The following is a 17,356-nucleotide window of genomic DNA, read 5'->3' as shown; positions in this document are numbered from 1 at the left end:
CTGGCCAAGAACATTTACCAGAGAGGCCAAGGCTGTTTTAGTCCCAAAATTAGGTTGGAAGCCAGACTGAAACAGGTTAAAATCTTCAGTCAATCTCATCAAGGTATGTCTGGGAATTGGATCACCATCACACACTTAAGAACCTTGCCCAAAAGTGATAGGATGGACACCAACTGATAACCGTACAACACTGAGGGGTCCAGAAAGGGTTTCTTTAACAAAGGGATCACAATTACCATTTCCAGGCAAAACGGTACCATGCTCTCTGAAAAGATATGCATCGATCACCTTCCCAACCCATTCTTTTTTTCACCTTGAGAAAGCACTTGAACTCTTCCGACTCCTCAAAAACTTCCATGTCCAAATAAAGCTTGAGCCGATGGTCCACAGAGGAGAAGTCCCTCATGCCCAACAGACTGTTGGTGGCTAGGAGGGGGAAAGCAACAGGATCAGTGAACAGTCACAGTGCAAGTGAGCAGACAATAGCAAAATTTTGGCTGCAGCTAGGTAGTCATCTATGCCCACATCCGCCAGAGCTGTCAACCCAGCCAGCCTAGCCCTGGGTCTCTTGCAGTCATAAGGTTACATGAGAGAATCCCTGTCGAGGCAGCCTCAGCAAGTCAGAGATCAATCCGTTCAGGAGAAGGCCAGACTACACATGACCACACATATCCCAACATCATTTTCTTTCATTAAAAGCAGCTACAGTGAGTGAGGCAGGAGAGAAGAGGATATTTGAATTGGGGTAGGGTTGCCATGTCCCCCAGAATTTAGGGTAGCCCCTGGATTTTGGCTCCTCCACCTGGCTGCTAAATTCCACCCAGATCTACACAGAGTTCAATTGCATTGCCTGGATTTTACTCCGGATCCGATCACATGGGAGGGCAGAGAAGGAGGGGAAAGTATACAAATCTGTCAAATAAATAAAAAAAATACAAATTAGGTATCACATAATTTGCAAAATATGCAAATTAGGCCACCCGGATTTGGGAAGCTTGAATGTGGCAACCCTAAATTGGGGCCATGGTGCTGTAAAGGGGGAGAGGTTAACCCTTTCCTCAACTTATACCCCCCACCCCGCTGCTATTAGCTACACTGAGATGAAGGAATAAGTACTTCATTATAAATGCAGCTTCAGTGGGGGTGGGGAGGCAATTTAAGGCAGGGAAATGGCTTGGTGTCTTCATATACACCGCAGCCCTGATTGCAAATCCCCACCCTGAAGCTGCTTTTTAAAATGGAGGGGGGAAATGACATCAGAAGACCCAATCAAGTACAGTTCAGCCCCAGAGAAGGCTTTTTTGGAGATAAAGTGCCCTCTAGTGGTGTGAGCATGTCTTCTAAACTTTGTTCAAGTTGAAAAGCAACCAGTGGACATGTAAAGCTATTGATTCTCTTCAGAAGGATGCCCAAACGCCCACCTAGTCAGATGAATATAGCTGCCCTCTTCAAGATGCAAGGATCCCACATAATGCTTTAAGATACTTGTCTACTCATATGCCTAGTAATGATGGATATCATAAGAACATAAATTAAAACCAATGAAATCAAGCTGAAAAAAATTGAAATCCTTCCATGAGACTGCAGAAAACAGTCTCCTTTGGTTAACACAACATCCCTCACACCCTCCCTTTTCCAGGGTTGCAATATAGTAGAATGCTCACTTTAGTTCTGCATCCTAATTTTAGCTCAAGTTACAAAAGAACTAATTAATCCAAAAGAACTACACCGCTACATCTACTGTAGCACCCATCTGTCATGTTTTCAACAGAAGGTATTCTTTTCTGCCATATCCTGCTAGCTTCCTATTGCACCTGACAATGCCCTGTGTTACTATCTTGGTCCCCACTGTGTTTCCACACCTTACAGGCGTCTCTACACCCCATTTCTTCCTTCAGCTTTTGCACTCAGATTCTCCCCCAATGGTCCAATCTCTGCTTCTCTTCACTGAACCGAGCACTAGAACAGAAGGCACTCACTTTCCCAGAAGCTCACACACTAAAGGGCCCTTACATATTACGAAGGGGTATTGCATTTACACAGCAAACTTGACAAGGAGCTGCAGTCAGTCTTGACTCTCTAATGAGCATAAGGGTATGATGCATGCATTTTGTTTCATTAATCCACATCACATTTTTATATGTACACCTAACAAATGGTGTGAATTGGACCTTGGACAGAAAACACACACACACACACACACAAACACTGTGCTGCACAGTAAGATGGTTTCAACTGGCTAGAAAAACTGGTGCCAACTCCATCAGGTACCTCCAGATCCATGTAGAGAGAAGTAAGGTTAAAGAAAGCGACCCCTTGGAGACAAGACTATTAGGATTTAGAAGAAATGCTGTAAGCTGCTCTGAACCCATGGGACAGAGTGAGATATCCACTAAATGCATAAATAAATACAGAATATAATGCATGCATTTCTCCTTCCCCCACTGCTGACAGGCCTGTGCAGGCCACGGATATTCTCAAAGAGATGGGAATGGGCTGCAGACAAAAGGCACTTGGAACTCCCAAGAGAGCGGCAGTCTTCCCACGGGCCTTCTGCCATGCAAGTCTGAGTTAAAGCACCATTTCTTTGGCGGCGGCTGCCTCTTTCTGGCCCTACAATTGCATGTGCAGCCGCCATTAAACTCCTTTAGCAGACATTTACACATCACCCAGCAAGCCTCTTGGCTTCATTCAAAGTGGCAATTAGGAAATCATTAAAAGGCACTTAAAGTAATAACCATACAATACTCGCAATTACCAGTAGGTGGCGCTCTTGCTTTGTTGCAGCTGCAAAAGAACAGGGTTTTACCTGAGCAGCAAGGCCAAGAGGGAGGTAATTTCACAAGTAGGCTTGGTGGTTAAAATCTAGCCCTGGGTGAAGAGTCTCTCTCAGCTACTTCTCTAGCACTCCACTCCTGAGTTATAACTGAACACAGCTCACCCCTAACCATTGCTTCACAGACCCAAGGCCCAGCGCAGGCCCAGTGGCCAGGAGCTACTCACGGGGGCTAAGGTTCCAGTGCTCCTCGTGCTCCAAGCTCAGAGACAGCTGGGAAGGGGTGGGCCCACGGGAAGGGCCATAATGATAGCTCCCCATCAGGCTCCCCCCATTGGTGTCCGTGTGGCTAAGCGAGGAGTCGCGCCCCTTGGAACTCAAGTCCTTCCTGCTGGCATCAGCTTCTGAACTGTGAGAACTGGAATGTGCAGCACTGCTCTGGTCGCTGCTCAGCTCCTGAGTCCGGCTGCTGGAGTAGGTGCCCATTTCAGAGTTGGTCTCTTCGCCAATGTAGAACTTCCCCGCCTCTGCCTCTTGCTGGCTCTCACCAAGGCACTCCTGAGAGGGCAGGGGTGTGCTAGAGCGCCTCTCACAGGGGAGGATGATCACATGGTCGCTGGAGCAGCTGGGGCAGATGATGGGTTCACTGCGGCCAGCAATGCCTGAAGAGGGACATACCAAAATCGGCGTTCACAACCCTAGTCCCCAGTCAATCGAGCACTAGGTTCTTCTCCCGTGGCCCCAAGGCCAAATGCAGCTCCCAGCCCCACTAGTCACCTTCCCCTTCTCTTTTGCTTCGGTGAGCTTCTATGCTCCTCTCTTGACTCAACGGCCTGCTAATTATGCTAAAAGTGCTTTGTAATCTCCCACACTGGTCTTTTCAACCTCCCTGAACACAGAGAGAAAAATGAAAAGGGAATGCCAAGAATCCCCAAAAAGGAATTTACCTAGACAACTAAAACAGCAACTAAAGAAACATAACATTATTTATAATCACGTAAGTACTTCTAATACAAAAGCCAGGACAAATTCGAGTTATTAAACATATTCCTATGTTTAGAGAGATTTTTAACGGAATAATTAAATACACCCTAGAAAGAAAAGGTTAGCTGCATCATTCAGTTACTAGACACTCGGAGTATCAAAACCCCCTGGAGGTTCAGAAAAGGCTAAAACCATCCAGAAACTTGTTTCAGGGGGCGTGCGCACGCACGCACGCACACACACACAGTTAGTTACAAATGGCCAACTGAAGCATCATTGATAGACGCTTCTTTTCTGCGTTTTCACATTCCTGCTAGTCCTCCTAGAGCTAGGAGGCCTGCTCAACTTTGGTCCCCCAGCTGTTAGAACTCCCATAATCCCTAGCCACAGTGGCCAATAGTCATGGATTATAGGAGTTGTAGGCCAACATCTGCAGGAGGTCAAAGCTGAGCAGCCCTGAGCTAGAGAGAGGTTTATAAACAACCCTGTCAACTAGGTCACAACTCCATTTTGCAGTTAGGGAGCAGAGGCTGAGAAAGAGCTTACTCACTTACTCAAGACTGGTCAGTGAGCTTTGGCTTGAAGTGCATCCCTAGACCCAAAGCCTCACTCCCAAACCACTTATCCCCAACTGGCTGACTCCAGCAGCTCAGAATTAGGCCACATAGTTGGATCCAAATTCTTCGCCCACACTACATACCTTGCTCGGAGAAAGCTGGAGTCCCTTTAGCAGGACCTGGAGTCTCCCTTCTCAGCAACAGGCCCCCAGCAAACTCCTGTTTGCATTTCAGGCACTGGAGCTTTGGGCCTCCGTCATCTCTGCTCTTCTTCTGGTTTTTTTCCAAGGTGGGTGCCAGCACTCTTAGCAAGTTCTGAAAAGACACATCGTGCAAAAGGGCAGCAGGACACAGCAAAATACTACATGAGCCTTGAGCACAGCCCACAGCAGAGCAAGGAGCATCAGAAGGCGGGGGGGGGGGGTGTCACTGGAGTCTGCATAGTATTTCCTTCAGGACTCAAAGTGCCTCCACCTCAGGAATAATATACTGTGTCCCACTCTCTCCCCCAGGTAATCCTGGACAGCTAAGGCCCTGCATGGGAAGAACCCATCCCTTTCATTCCCATGTACAAATCACCCCCTCACCTGTACACATAGCTCGGGATCATCATCCAGCACTATGTACCGACGCTTCTGACGGTCCTTGCAGATGTAACTAAAATGCAAGGTGAGGACAGGAAACGCACGCTCCAGCTCCTGCCAGGAAGAGACAGGCTACCAGTCAGAAAATGTTGCAGGCCTCAGTATAAGAAGCCTCATCTGCCTGTACCACCATCACAGGCACCTTCATGAAGACAGCTCAGGGAGCACCAAGAAGGCCAGCAGCTGCAGCCACTAGAGTATTATTTTATTTTGTCTGTATAATTTTATTCTTCTGTTAGCCATAGGAGAGGGCACTGAAGCTCCTCTCTGGCTCCTAGAAATCTCTGGCTCCTGCTTCCAAAGTTTCACCAGACACTGCCCACGCACTTAGAAGCCCATTTTCACATTCATAATAACTAATAACTCCTGCACCACCTCTCCCCCACCGCAAAGTTTAAAATATGAATATGATGAATATACTGCTTTTCAACACAAGTTCCCATAGCACTTTACATAGGTATAAATAAATAAAATGGCTCCCTGTCCCCAAAAGGGCTCACAATCTAAAAAAGAAGCATAAGATAGAAACCAGCAACAGCCACTGGAGGGATGCTGTGCTGGGGATGGATACTGCCAATTGCTCTCCCCTGCTAAATAAAGAGAATCACCACTTTAGAACGGTGTCTCTTTGCTCAGTTAGCCGGGGACCGATACTGAATTCTGTACCCAACATCAGACTGTATACTTGAATGACAAATTTAGAATTTTGCTTTTCAGCAAAAAAATTCTTAAAATGCTTTACATAGCAAAAGAAATGAGAAGATGACTCTCCTTCCCAAAAAAGCTCAATCTGAAAAAGAACTGCATCATGGAATACCAACAGCTGTGTCATAGGACCACAGAGAGCATGCAGGGCATTGAAGAAAGCAAGCAGCTCAACATTTATTTATTACATTTTATATCCTGCTCTTCCTCCAGAGAGCCCAGAGCAGTGTACTACATACTTAGGTTTCTCCTCACAACATCCCTGTGAAGTAGGTTAGGCTGAGAGAGAAGTGACTGGCCCAGAGTCACCCAGCTAGCATCATGGCTGAATGGGGATTTGAACTCGGGTCTCCCCGGTCCTAGTCCAGCACTCTAACCACTACACCACGCTGGCTCTCTCTGAAGAAACACTGACAGGGCAAACCCGCAACTCACAAGATGACAAACTAGCACAGAGGGTCCATCAAACCTTATTTTGGGCCAAGACTACCCACTGAGGCTATTCACACGATGGAAGGAAACCAGGCTAAGGGAGCCCAGCCCGGTTCTCCTCCATCGTGAGAATGGCGGCTAGCCCGCCAAAGTAGCCCTCCCCTTAAACGAGGTTAGCAGAGCGAGCGCTTCGCTCACCCTGGGTTTTTTTTATTGCGGGTTGCCGCACCAACTCATGAGGAGACCCCCCCCCCAACCGGGAGTCAACAACAAGCCTCCCAGCCTCGGGGGTCTCCCCAGAATGCCCCGTGCACAGCATTCTGGGACTTCCAGGGGCCAGGCGGTCCTGATCCCCGCAGCCTCAACTTGTTCCGTGATGGAGCCGGTTATCGTGTGGCTGGCTGATCCAGCCGCCTAGGGCTTGACTACTGCTCGTGTGCAGGAAGAGCAGGCTTGACCCACTCTACACACACCAAGCATGTGTAGAGCCTCATTACGTTACTTTAAAACTCATTTTACATGCTTAGGACTGGCCTTGCTCTCTTCCTGAGAAAAATGCCGTCACTTGTCCCCCAGTCTGGGTTGGGGTTATAGCACATGGGGAGGAGAATTTAACCTTTTCCCACCAAAAATCCATCCTCAGCTGCTGCAAACAGCACAAGACAGGGAAAGGAAAGACAGCGCAAGAGGAAAGGGTTAAACTCCATCTTCCCCCACCATACTGTGGTTTGGGCCTAGATCAGAGCCCACCCCATGCCCAAAGCAGCACTTTTTTTTAGAAAGAGAAGAGTCCAATCCTAATAAGCATGCTACTTTTAAAAATATGTTTTTATACAAATGTGCAGTTTGACCCTTAGGTCTTGGTGGAAAAAAAACCAGGGCTAGTTTTCTCCTTAGTCACACAGGCAGCGTTAGGCAGAACTGAAAACTGTATTCACTGCATGTATTACTAGGTACTGGTGCTCATACTGCATAACCAAGGGCAAGACAGCTGACTCAAGCTATCTCTAAGCCCCAGAAAACAGAAGAGAAGGCTGACACTAGGGGTCATACGTTGCGAGGAAGGAAAGAGTTGTGCTGAGGAGCTGCAGGATAGAAAGCCACAGAAGCTTCAAAAAAAACCTGTCATCAGATGTGCAGGACAGCACAAAATGATGGTGTTGGCAACAGTTCCTCTTCATAACAATTATTCTGCTGTAAATAATTTTACCATACTTTGTTTTTAGCCTGCTTTCACGTGTGTGTGTGTGTGTGTGTGTGTGTGTGTGTGTGTGTGTCCCATCAGCTTTGCAATGCCTGGGCCAATATGAACCAAACTGTGTACAGTTTTAGAGACACCTCAGTGGTGTAGTTTGTGATGTCATCGACCCCTATTCAAGATGAGAGGATGTGTGAATGTTCAAGGTACAAGTGGGCTAACTTGTGGTTCATCTAACCAATTTGAACCAAATTTGCTGCAGTTGTTGGGATACATAGGGACCCCTCAACAGCATAATTTGTGATGTCACTCATCCCGATTCAAGAAGGTGGATGCATACATATTTGAGGCGTAAGTGGGCTAACTTATGGACCACCCAACTGGTTTGAACTAAATTTGGTACAGTTGTAATGAGTGACATACAGACACCACAACAGCGTGGTTTGTGAGGATGCCATACACCTCAGTTCAAGATGGTAGACACGTGAGCATTTGAGGCACAAGTGGGCTAACTTGTGAACTGCCTAATTGATTTGGATCAAGTTTAATCCAGTTGTAGGGAAAGGAAAGTAGGCAGATTAGTTCTTACTAGAACTTGTTAAATTATCTGAGAGTTACTGTTTCATATTTGACAAACTATCTAGGAAAACTTAATGTGAACAGCAGAGTACAAATTGTGGGGATAAACAAACAAAATAATGAGAAAGACTGAAAGCAGCATTAGGCTAGGTGGGGCAATGTAAGCAAATGCTCAAAGAGCTCTTCTTCAGGGAAGAAGCGGGGTGGGGAACTGTACATGGTTTCCTTTGGTTCAGTCCCACGCCATCTATTAGGAAGAAAAGGGTGGGAACTTAAGAGGAGAATCTGGCAACAGACTCAGTGACAAGAAGCCTCATTTAGTTGGCAGCTCAGCCTGGCAGAACCTGCACAAATAGGAGCTTGCAGATACATCCCATAAGTTTGGGGCTGTCTCTCTTTTGACAATGAAACCACATTATCCACTGCTCTGCTCTCTATGGGCCAGTTCATACAGTTAAAAAAATATATCTGGTAACCATCCCAACCTGACATCTACTTGGGATCAAGAGCCGAAGTTCAGATCTAAGATTAATGATTTTGGGGAGATGTTGGGTTGGCACAGTGCCACCCCAACCCTGCCAATTTTTCCGAGGTTCACAAAACCAGAAATCGCGAGAGCACATGCCACAGAAATTTAGGATAATTTTAATTGTGTGAACGGGCTCTATGTGACTTTATAGAATCAAGTATACATGTGCAATGCATGCATCACATCCCTTTGGAAAGGGCTGCCCTTCACTTTTGTGCAACTGTTAGGCAACAATAATCTCCTTAAGACTACACGATGGTCAGATGACCCAAAATCTTCTCCCCCAAGGCAGTAACTTCAACTTACCATCCTTCTCCAGTTCATTTCTGAAGTCTCTACTTTCTGCAGGCTTTGCAGCTCCAACCTGTGCAGAACCCTGGCTGCTTTCAGTTCCACTTCCATCACATGCTGGGCAGTGACTCGTAAGAAGATCCAGTCTGGTTCTGGGTCACAGTCACCTTCTATCTGGCTCACCAACACTGGCTGGCAGAGGTCCACTACCAGGATAAATATGGGTGTTAGTCTCCATCTGCTCCAGCATCCAGAGCCCTAGCAACTAAAGAGGACTGGAAAATATTTTGAGATAATCTACAAATCCTTCAGGGCTGCAACACCCACAAAGTGTGACTAATAAGTGCCAAGGGGAATAGATGACTAGAAGAGATCTGAAACTGAAAGACCACCATGAGAGGAATGCAGACATAAGGATGTTATGCCAAAATATGTTTTCTGCATTAATGTTGGAATTGGACACTAGGTTGACAAATTAGGTTGACATTTTAGTAATGAGTATAGCTGGATGGATCAGCACAAGTCCTTCATTCTCTCCTCCCCAGGTGTTTGGAAGGACAGAATGCCATGTTGAACTTCTTTATAGAAGGGGAATATATGAATGTAGTGCCTTGATATCAGATACATGCAGTGATTTGGACGCCAAACCACTGCATAGCATGAAGGGATTTATCAAACACTGAACACTGCAAGATCGTGAGGGTAAAGTGTCTGATCCACTTTCTTCATAAAGTATACATGTCATTCAGATGGTATTCAGCAGTGGAGAGGGAAAACAGAGATGAGTTGACAAACTGGTTTCTAACAAATAATTTACAATATTCTATGCAGTTAGATCAAACCAACAGCATGCTATTTTGGACATGAGAATGCAGCCTCAGAGAGATAAAGGGTTTGTTCTGCAGTCATCATCATCCAAGAGTCAGTTCAGACACAAGTAATTTGGGACTTTCTTTCTTAAAAAGTGACATATAGGCAAGAGGAAGGTCCTGCTCAATGTATGAAGGACTTACTAGGTTTAGAATGGTATTGACGTTTTGAACTTTCCAGTAAGCAGGAGAATTCAGCTGTATACAAATTCTTAAACTTAAACTATGGGCCTGCTTGTTCTTCAAGGTATATCAACAATGCAGATTGAGTTCTATACTACAGTACGTTTTTATCCAAGACCAAAGTTGATGAGGTTTTAAACTTCCATGTTTTCTGGCTATACAAATGGGTTTTTATTATTTTTTTACTATTTTTATTTTAGCTTGTTTCCAACATTAAGGATTTCGGCTCCATCACTACTGATGAGGGAGCTAAAGGAAGTTTGGGCTAAGAACACATTGACAGAGAGTCTGGACACTGGAGGTACAGTACATACCTGTACTACGTGAAGCAGCAGAGTACATCTAAATATATGTTACTGCTTTATACTGAGTCAGACTATTAGTCCATCTAGCTCAGTACTGCCTACACTGAACTGGCAGTGGCTGCTCTCCAAGGTTTCAGACAACAGTCTTTCCCAGCCCTACTGGAAATACAAGGGATTGAACCTGGGAGCTTCAGTATGCAAAGCAGGTATTCTACCACCTAGTTACCTAGGCCATAATCCAAACACTAAGTAAGGGTGCTTAAAGCCATCAATTTCAGTCAGATTAAGTGCACCAAAACACTACACTAAACCATGGCCTAGATTAGATTTTTAACAAGAATTACCTATAGATTTTTTAGGTTTTTCTTCTGCAACAAGAGCTTGAAACATACTAATTTCACATGAAATCTGCTATTCCCAGATTTTGCATGAGAGTGTCAAATACCTTTCTCTGATCACATCTCTACAAATTCCAAGGTTACGCAAGCACTATGTAACCTGCCTAGAATACAAAGCACCACTTCTTATGGATCACCAGGCCTACAATGCCTTCAAAAAGTGACTCTAAGCAAAGATGTGCTCAAGCACTTGAAGACAGAAACAGCTGAGCCAGAGACGGAACTCAGCAAGTACACAGACAGGCTGCATGATACAACAGAAATAAGCTAGCAGCAAGATAAGTTAGGGATATCACCAGATCATTTGCACTTTGCCACCCAGATGATGCTATCTTTAGCCTACCAGCAGAACCCTATGCAGAACCTAGGGCGCCCACAAACTCTTATCTACCCACAGAACAGAAAATGGCCCAGGAGCTGCACCATTTACCTTCCAGTTTTTCCTCTTGATCTTTCTCTTCTTTAACAGCCAGTCCATTGGTTTCCACTACTGTCTGGAGACCTTCCACAACAACTTCAGCCTGTGGCAATTCCACTTCTTTCCCCTTGACAACATCAGGAATCTTCTGCTCCTGCACTCTGTTCTTGCTCTGCTCAGAAGCCCCATTCGAGCTGCCTAGAGAGTCAGTTGTAGGGCTTTGAGAGGGGGTAATGGGCCCTGCCTGTCCTTCTGCTTCTAGATGCCGCCTATACTGCAGCCAGTGTGGACCAAAGCGTTCCCGGAAACTGTCCATACGCTCCATCTCTGCCTGGTGCTGCTGAACTATACCTGTGACAAAGACAGAACCCAAATATTTATAGTCTTCACAGCCCTGGAATCCCAGGCAGACTCCAACCCCAGGTAATGGACTCACTGAGATCCAGGTCTCACCTGTTGAAAGAGGTTGTGTTGCGTACTCATGTTCTGTATCGCTTGGCTCTGAAATGCTGGCCCTGCGCACCCTTTTAACTTTCCCCTAAAGCAGAGACAAGCTATGAGTAAAAGGCTAGAAAAAAGCCTCTCAGGTTTTTCAATGATAGTGTTAAGATAACTTAACACTATCATAATTGCTTCACACCTCTGGAGAGAAGGCCTTTTTAGAAGTGATTGGGATTTTAGGCTGATTTAAGCTTTTTCAGCAGAAACAGCAGCACATTTAAGTGTTTTCTCTGCAAACAATGAAAACAGAATTTTGAGGATTCTGCATAAACCACTACATGGCAATTAAAGACACTACTTCAAGTACATTCTTGAACACTTCCTGAAAGTACCTTTTTTTTAAAAAGTACTTTACGCAACTCTTCCAACAGGTTAGAAGTAGTAGGCATACCCACTGGTGGTTTGGAGAACAGCCTCTTCTTTCTCTGTAACCCACCCACCAAAGAATCCCAAACTCCCAATAGGAGGACTACCTTTGTTTTCTTCCGAGTGGGCAATTTGCTCTCTCCAGTGGACTGGCTATCACTTTGGTCTGCCATACAAGAACTTTCTAGGACACTGCGATCTGTTAGGGCCCTCTCCGAGACTGGGGTGCAGACTGGCTGAGCAGCCATCCGATTCAGCTTTGGGAGATGCTGGGGAAAAGAGATAGAATGAGCCCCAGAGAGACAAGGGAGACCATTCAGGAACTTCTCCCTTAATGGTTTTTTAAAGAGGTGGCCAGTCAGTGCCATTTCAGCAGTTCTGTGCATATCTTCACAAAAAAGCCACCCTCCACGAAGAAGGCATCAGGCTAGGCGGCTAGCTAAACATTCTCCTCAGTGAACAAAATTATTAAGTGGCTGCCAATTATCAAGGGAGGGCCAAGATACACTAGAGGACAACCAGGATGAGAAGGCCTCCAGCAACCACCTCTTCTGCACCACCTCTTCTTATCACGCCAGGGGAAGTATCATCCTCACCTGCAGGTCAGAAGCAGATAGTGGCTCTTCATCAAGGAAGAACTGGAATCAGAGAAGGATAATCAGCAAGACATCAGCACCCCCATCTCCTTGTCATCTCTCAAAAAACAACCACATGAGACACTGGGATTTACAAACTGCCATATTGGAGGAGATAGACAATGTAAGCCATCTGCCCTCTCAAGCAACCCTTTCTATTTCTCTTACCAGAATGGAAAAAAAGTGGTAACTATTTGCCAAACCAAGAGCATAATTTTCTATTTCAGATTCCACCCACTGTGGAATATGTGGGTGAAGAACCCCAGAATAAGGGTGAGAATTCTGCATCCAGCCAAGGAAAATAGCCTTTATCAGCAATCTTCATGTGTGCAGAACAGAACTTTTCCACTCCATTATACCCCTATTGAGGGTGCAAGGTGTACAGTCCTCTACCACAGAACAAATGCATACATATACGCCCAAGAGGGTATCGTGGTGGGAGAGAGCCATGGAACTTGTTGCTGTCAGGTATTATGAAGAGAGCTAACAGGACTCAAGAGCAATTTGCTTGCAAGAGAAAGCATGGCATATTAACAAAACAAGAACCTTAAGGACCTACCCACAACTCCTTGGCTGGTATCTAAAAGGCTACTTTAAGTTTAGCCAAAGCAAAGTGCATGCGAAGCTAATATGCACCTCATCAGATTTTTTAAAGCTGTACTTTAAAGAGCTGATCCCCATGTCATATCAGACTGCTTCTGAAATGAGGCATGGCAAACTGCTGTTAAACATAAGACTTCCAAGCTGCCTTGGGCACAAAACATTAATTTGAAAAGGTTCCTTCCACCTTCCATGGCTCTATCACCAAGCAGAATTCTATACATTTTATGGGGAGGACGGAGTGCAGGGAAAAACCTATATTCCTGCTTTAAAAGATGCTTTGTGATGACACAAGCCATGTGGTCACAAAAGTCCTGAACTCTGTTGTCTTAGGCGCCAGGTATTGACAATGCAGGTCTGGGATAATTTTTTTGGGGGGAACAGTGTGTGAACTTCTGATATGCAATAACATATTATTGGCTAAGCACAAGGTTTGCTTCCAATGTGAAAGTATTAAAGCAGAGAGTTGGACAGTATTGATTCTTGGAGTCATGCTCCTTTTGTATCAAAGTCTGAACTGTAAAGAACTGCAGCACAGATCGCTTATACTCACGTTAGAAGAAATGGCCCTCAGAGACAAGTGCATTATGGTAGCAGGCAGGTGATTCTTATGGAAACATAATGGATTCCCTTCAAGATGCAGCTGGAAGGTTGAAAACGAATGGTCTATATTTCTTAATGAAACTGTCAAGAGTTTGGCCTTCCTCATATTTTCTCAGCGCTGACAACAATACTGTGTTTCTAGGGAAATTCTATATTTCCTACCTCCACGACAGCGAATTCATCAGTTTGGAGTGCCACATGTATTGCAGTTATGCAATTGCCACAGATGACAGCTGGCAAGACCTCTAAGACAGACCCTGTCTTGCCAAGTTGCCCCTACCCAAACCCTTAATCAGATCAATTGCTCACTTTTTTCAAGTTGTGCAGCAAGGATAGTGGTTCTAAAAGAGTGTGATCCAGTAGTAAGTTATAGGCAACATCAAGGTGCTGAAGGAGAGGTAACCGTTCCACCCCTGTGGAGAAGAAAGCAGAGTCAGATCAGAAGAGAAGCAAGAGGGCCCCCTTTGCCAAACTATGCCTCCCTGTGACCTCTAATCTCCAATCCAATTCAGTAGTGCATAATCCAGTTTTCAGACTACTGCAAGCTCACTAGTCTCACCATTAATACTGTCAAGTTGGTTGTACCGCAGGATCAGGGTCATCAGTTTAACCTGACTGTGCAGTCCAAGATCAGGCATCTTGGGAAGGGAGTTATAGGCCACATTTAAGTATTCCAGCTCTGTCAGCACCTAAATAGAGAAAATGGGAAAACCCAGCACTGCTCATCCCTTTAGTCATACTATTACCCCCACTACATCCTAAATGCCATAAACCAAACGGGACCTCAAGTGCTTAGGTGACCAATCCAAAACACACATGCGCATGACAACATAAAGATCAGAAAGTTTCTGTTCAAAAGCATCTTTGTTTTAAACTGTTCCAAAAAAATCTGTGTGGTACATGTTCTAAATTCTGCCTGTGCTCAAGCAAGCACATGACAGCCACACGTGACAACCGGGATTAGAGTGACAGTGACATAGAACAGGAAGACAACACCCACAGAGGATGGGCAGTTCTCCCAACAAAGGCACAACTTTCATCCCGAAAAGCAATTATTGTTTATAACTTGAATATAGTTACAATGTTCTGTTATATGCAGAACAGCCTTAAATTCCTGGTAGAAAGGGAGGTAACAAATTTTAAACAAGTGTAACATCTTGGGGGTGGATGAGTGGGGCACAAACTACTACTATTATGGATATTTATATACTGCTCTTTAACCAAAGTTTACACAGCAGTTTACACAGAAAAATAAATAATAACTTAAAAATAAATAATACATAAAGAAGATGGTCCCCTGTCCCCAAAGGGCTCACAGTTAAAAAACAAAACAAAAAAAACATAAGGCAGATACCAGCAACAGCCACTGGAGTGATGCTATGCTGGGGATGGATAGGGCCAATTGCTCTCCCCAAACCAGGAAAGTATGTTTTATCAAAACCGATATGGAAAGGAGTTGGAGGAGGAAGATAAACATTTCCAAAGCAGCAGCAAAAAAAAAAGGGGGGGGGCACATGGGAAAAGAGAATGCAGCTGCAATCCTATACCCACTTGGCCGAGTGTAAGCCCCGTTGAACACCATGGGTCTTGCTTCCAAGTAAACACACACAGCAGTGCACTGTGCAAGATGCTTATGAGAGACAGGCAAGGAAAACCCACGTTTGGTTTGACAATTACAACTTCAGAGGGGAGCTGAATTATACTGCTTTGGCTAGAATGCCAACTGTAGGTGGCCATCCGCAACTCATGAGCCTGCACAAAAGCAGAACTTGCCACCAAAGTTAGAAATGAGCTTCATTTCGCTTCTTCTCAGCCTTCTCATGAATCCACAGGATTGAATACATGGTTGGGGGGGGGGGAGAAGGGTGGATATGCCCTACTGGGGATGTGCATGGAACCACTTCGGAGGCCCTTTATGGGAAAGACCGGCAGCAAAGCCAGTTCGAAGGGGGAGGATCTTTTTAAGGACGGGGGGGGCAGCGTGTGCTCTTACACCTCCTGTCGCATTTCCCCCGCCTGCACTGCCTTTTAAAAAACGGTCTGGCGGGACAGCAGCATACCTCCTTGCCACCCTGGTGCCTCCTCAGATCGGAAGCGACCAGAAGTTGCCACTTCATGTGCACATGTCACACTCACTGCTTGTATGACCTGCACACGCGCAGCAGCAACTTCCAGTCCGAGGAAGCACCAGGGCAGCAAGGAGGTACGCTGCTGCCCCGCCAGACCATTTTAAAAGGCAGTGTAAGAGCCCCCTCCCCCGTCCGTAAAGAACACCCCTCCCCCCAACACACCTCTGAACTGGCAAGTGCCGAAGCCCGTGCACACTAGGAACATAAGAAGCTGCCATATACTGAGTCAGACCATTGGTCTATCTAGCTCAGTATTGCCTTCACAGACTGGCAGTGGCTTCTCCAAGGTTGCCGGCAGGAATCTCTCTCAGCCCGATCTTGGAGAAGCTGCCAGGGAGGGAACTTGGACTCTAGATGCTCTTCCCAGAGCAGCTCCATCCCCTGAGGGGAATATCTTGCAGTGCTCACACATCAAGTCTCCCATTCATATGCAACCAGGGAGGACCCTGCTTAGCTAAAGGGACAAGTCTTGTTTGCTACCACAAGACCAGCTCTCCTCTACTAAGCCCTCGTGCAATACATTATTCCCTACATAAACTATATCCTAAGAGACACTCAGAAAAATGATTGGAGAACAAGAAGCTGGGTCAGAGACCAGGAGGAAAGCCAGTTTGCCTACTGTCTATCAGGTGGCTGGAAACTGACAACCAAAAGGGTGGAATTTGGCTCCTTGCCAAATACTTACTGTCAAGTAGTGCTCACAGTCCTGGAGTTCATTGTGACTAAGATCCAGCGCCTTCAGGGCATTCAACAATTGCTTATGAAAAACAAGAAAGAAGGTGCAAGAAGTTACTAATAACTACTGCGTAGTCAAGTAGTCCCAGGAGGCAAGTTATTGCAACGCCATCCAGAAGCCCATATCTGTACTCCCCCCCACCCCCTCCGCCAAAAAGGGCTAGTAAGCAAGGACAACCAACATTTTCAGAAAGAACAGTCAACCTTTCTTTCTCTAGAGGAGACATGGTGACAGATCAGCTCTCACCACCTACTACACCTTCCCTGGCCCCATCCTCTCACACACCAGTGAATCATCTAAGGTAGCAATGGAGTTGTAGCTGAAGTTGACTGACTGTAGTTCCAGCCAAGGCAGGGCTGAACTGAGGTCCCCTCCACATGCTGAGATGATCTCCTGCAAGAAGAAGGGCAAAGTGAATGGCAGGTAGACAAGTCAGAGTGGTCCCAAATGTGCCTCTTCACTATTTCAGCACCTTGGCGTCAAGGTTACCAACATTTGAACTTTAATTGCAGTTTGATCAGCAGCAATCAGCCAATAACATTTCTCTCTGAGTTGTGAGAAGTGTCATCTGTTAATTCTGACATATCAAGCTGCAGTTAAAGGCACAAGAGCAGCCCACTTGGCAATCCCACCTGGCCAAAACCTTTTGCCCAGAAATTTTTGATATGCCAGTTTTGGCTAAATCAGTCCCAGCCTGAAATTATGCACCACATAATTTGCTCCAAGAAATTCTTGGGTTGAGGATGAGGAGAAGAGCCGATTCAGCAGCATCAAAATATGCACAAACTTTACATCGCACAGCCCATTAAACTTCTTTTTCCTTACAGGAGTTTGCAATTTGCCTGCAAGGCATTAACCCTTCTGCAAACTTAGGACTAATACACTGTGTTTCTAGAACAAAAAGACAGTTTAATTTAA

General features: G+C 45.5%; 1 protein-coding gene across 7 annotated transcripts in view; it reads right to left on the bottom strand.

Annotated features, from left to right (window-relative positions):
- Nucleotides 1–17,356, bottom strand: part of STK11IP (serine/threonine kinase 11 interacting protein) — a 42,103-nt gene that overhangs the window by 5,615 nt on the left and 19,132 nt on the right. For all 7 annotated transcript variants that reach the window (XM_053246711.1, XM_053246759.1, XM_053246726.1 and 4 more), the window contains 14 exons: nt 16,724–16,831; nt 16,388–16,459; nt 14,133–14,262; nt 13,883–13,986; nt 13,524–13,613; nt 12,332–12,373; nt 11,843–12,004; nt 11,322–11,406; nt 10,881–11,219; nt 8,711–8,901; nt 4,905–5,015; nt 4,461–4,632; nt 3,004–3,438; nt 314–426 (listed from right to left, as the gene is read on the bottom strand). In XM_053246711.1, coding sequence (XP_053102686.1) covers nt 314–426; nt 3,004–3,438; nt 4,461–4,632; nt 4,905–5,015; nt 8,711–8,901; nt 10,881–11,219; nt 11,322–11,406; nt 11,843–12,004; nt 12,332–12,373; nt 13,524–13,613; nt 13,883–13,986; nt 14,133–14,262; nt 16,388–16,459; nt 16,724–16,831 — 2,154 coding nt within the window. The remainder of the gene's footprint in view (nt 1–313; nt 427–3,003; nt 3,439–4,460; nt 4,633–4,904; nt 5,016–8,710; nt 8,902–10,880; nt 11,220–11,321; nt 11,407–11,842; nt 12,005–12,331; nt 12,374–13,523; nt 13,614–13,882; nt 13,987–14,132; nt 14,263–16,387; nt 16,460–16,723; nt 16,832–17,356) is intronic.

This window comes from Hemicordylus capensis, chromosome 1 (genome assembly GCF_027244095.1).
Source record: "Hemicordylus capensis ecotype Gifberg chromosome 1, rHemCap1.1.pri, whole genome shotgun sequence".
NCBI lineage: Eukaryota > Metazoa > Chordata > Lepidosauria > Squamata > Cordylidae > Hemicordylus > Hemicordylus capensis.
The sequence above is the reverse complement of the archived record's forward strand: the minus strand, read 5'-3'. Positions and strand labels throughout refer to the sequence as shown.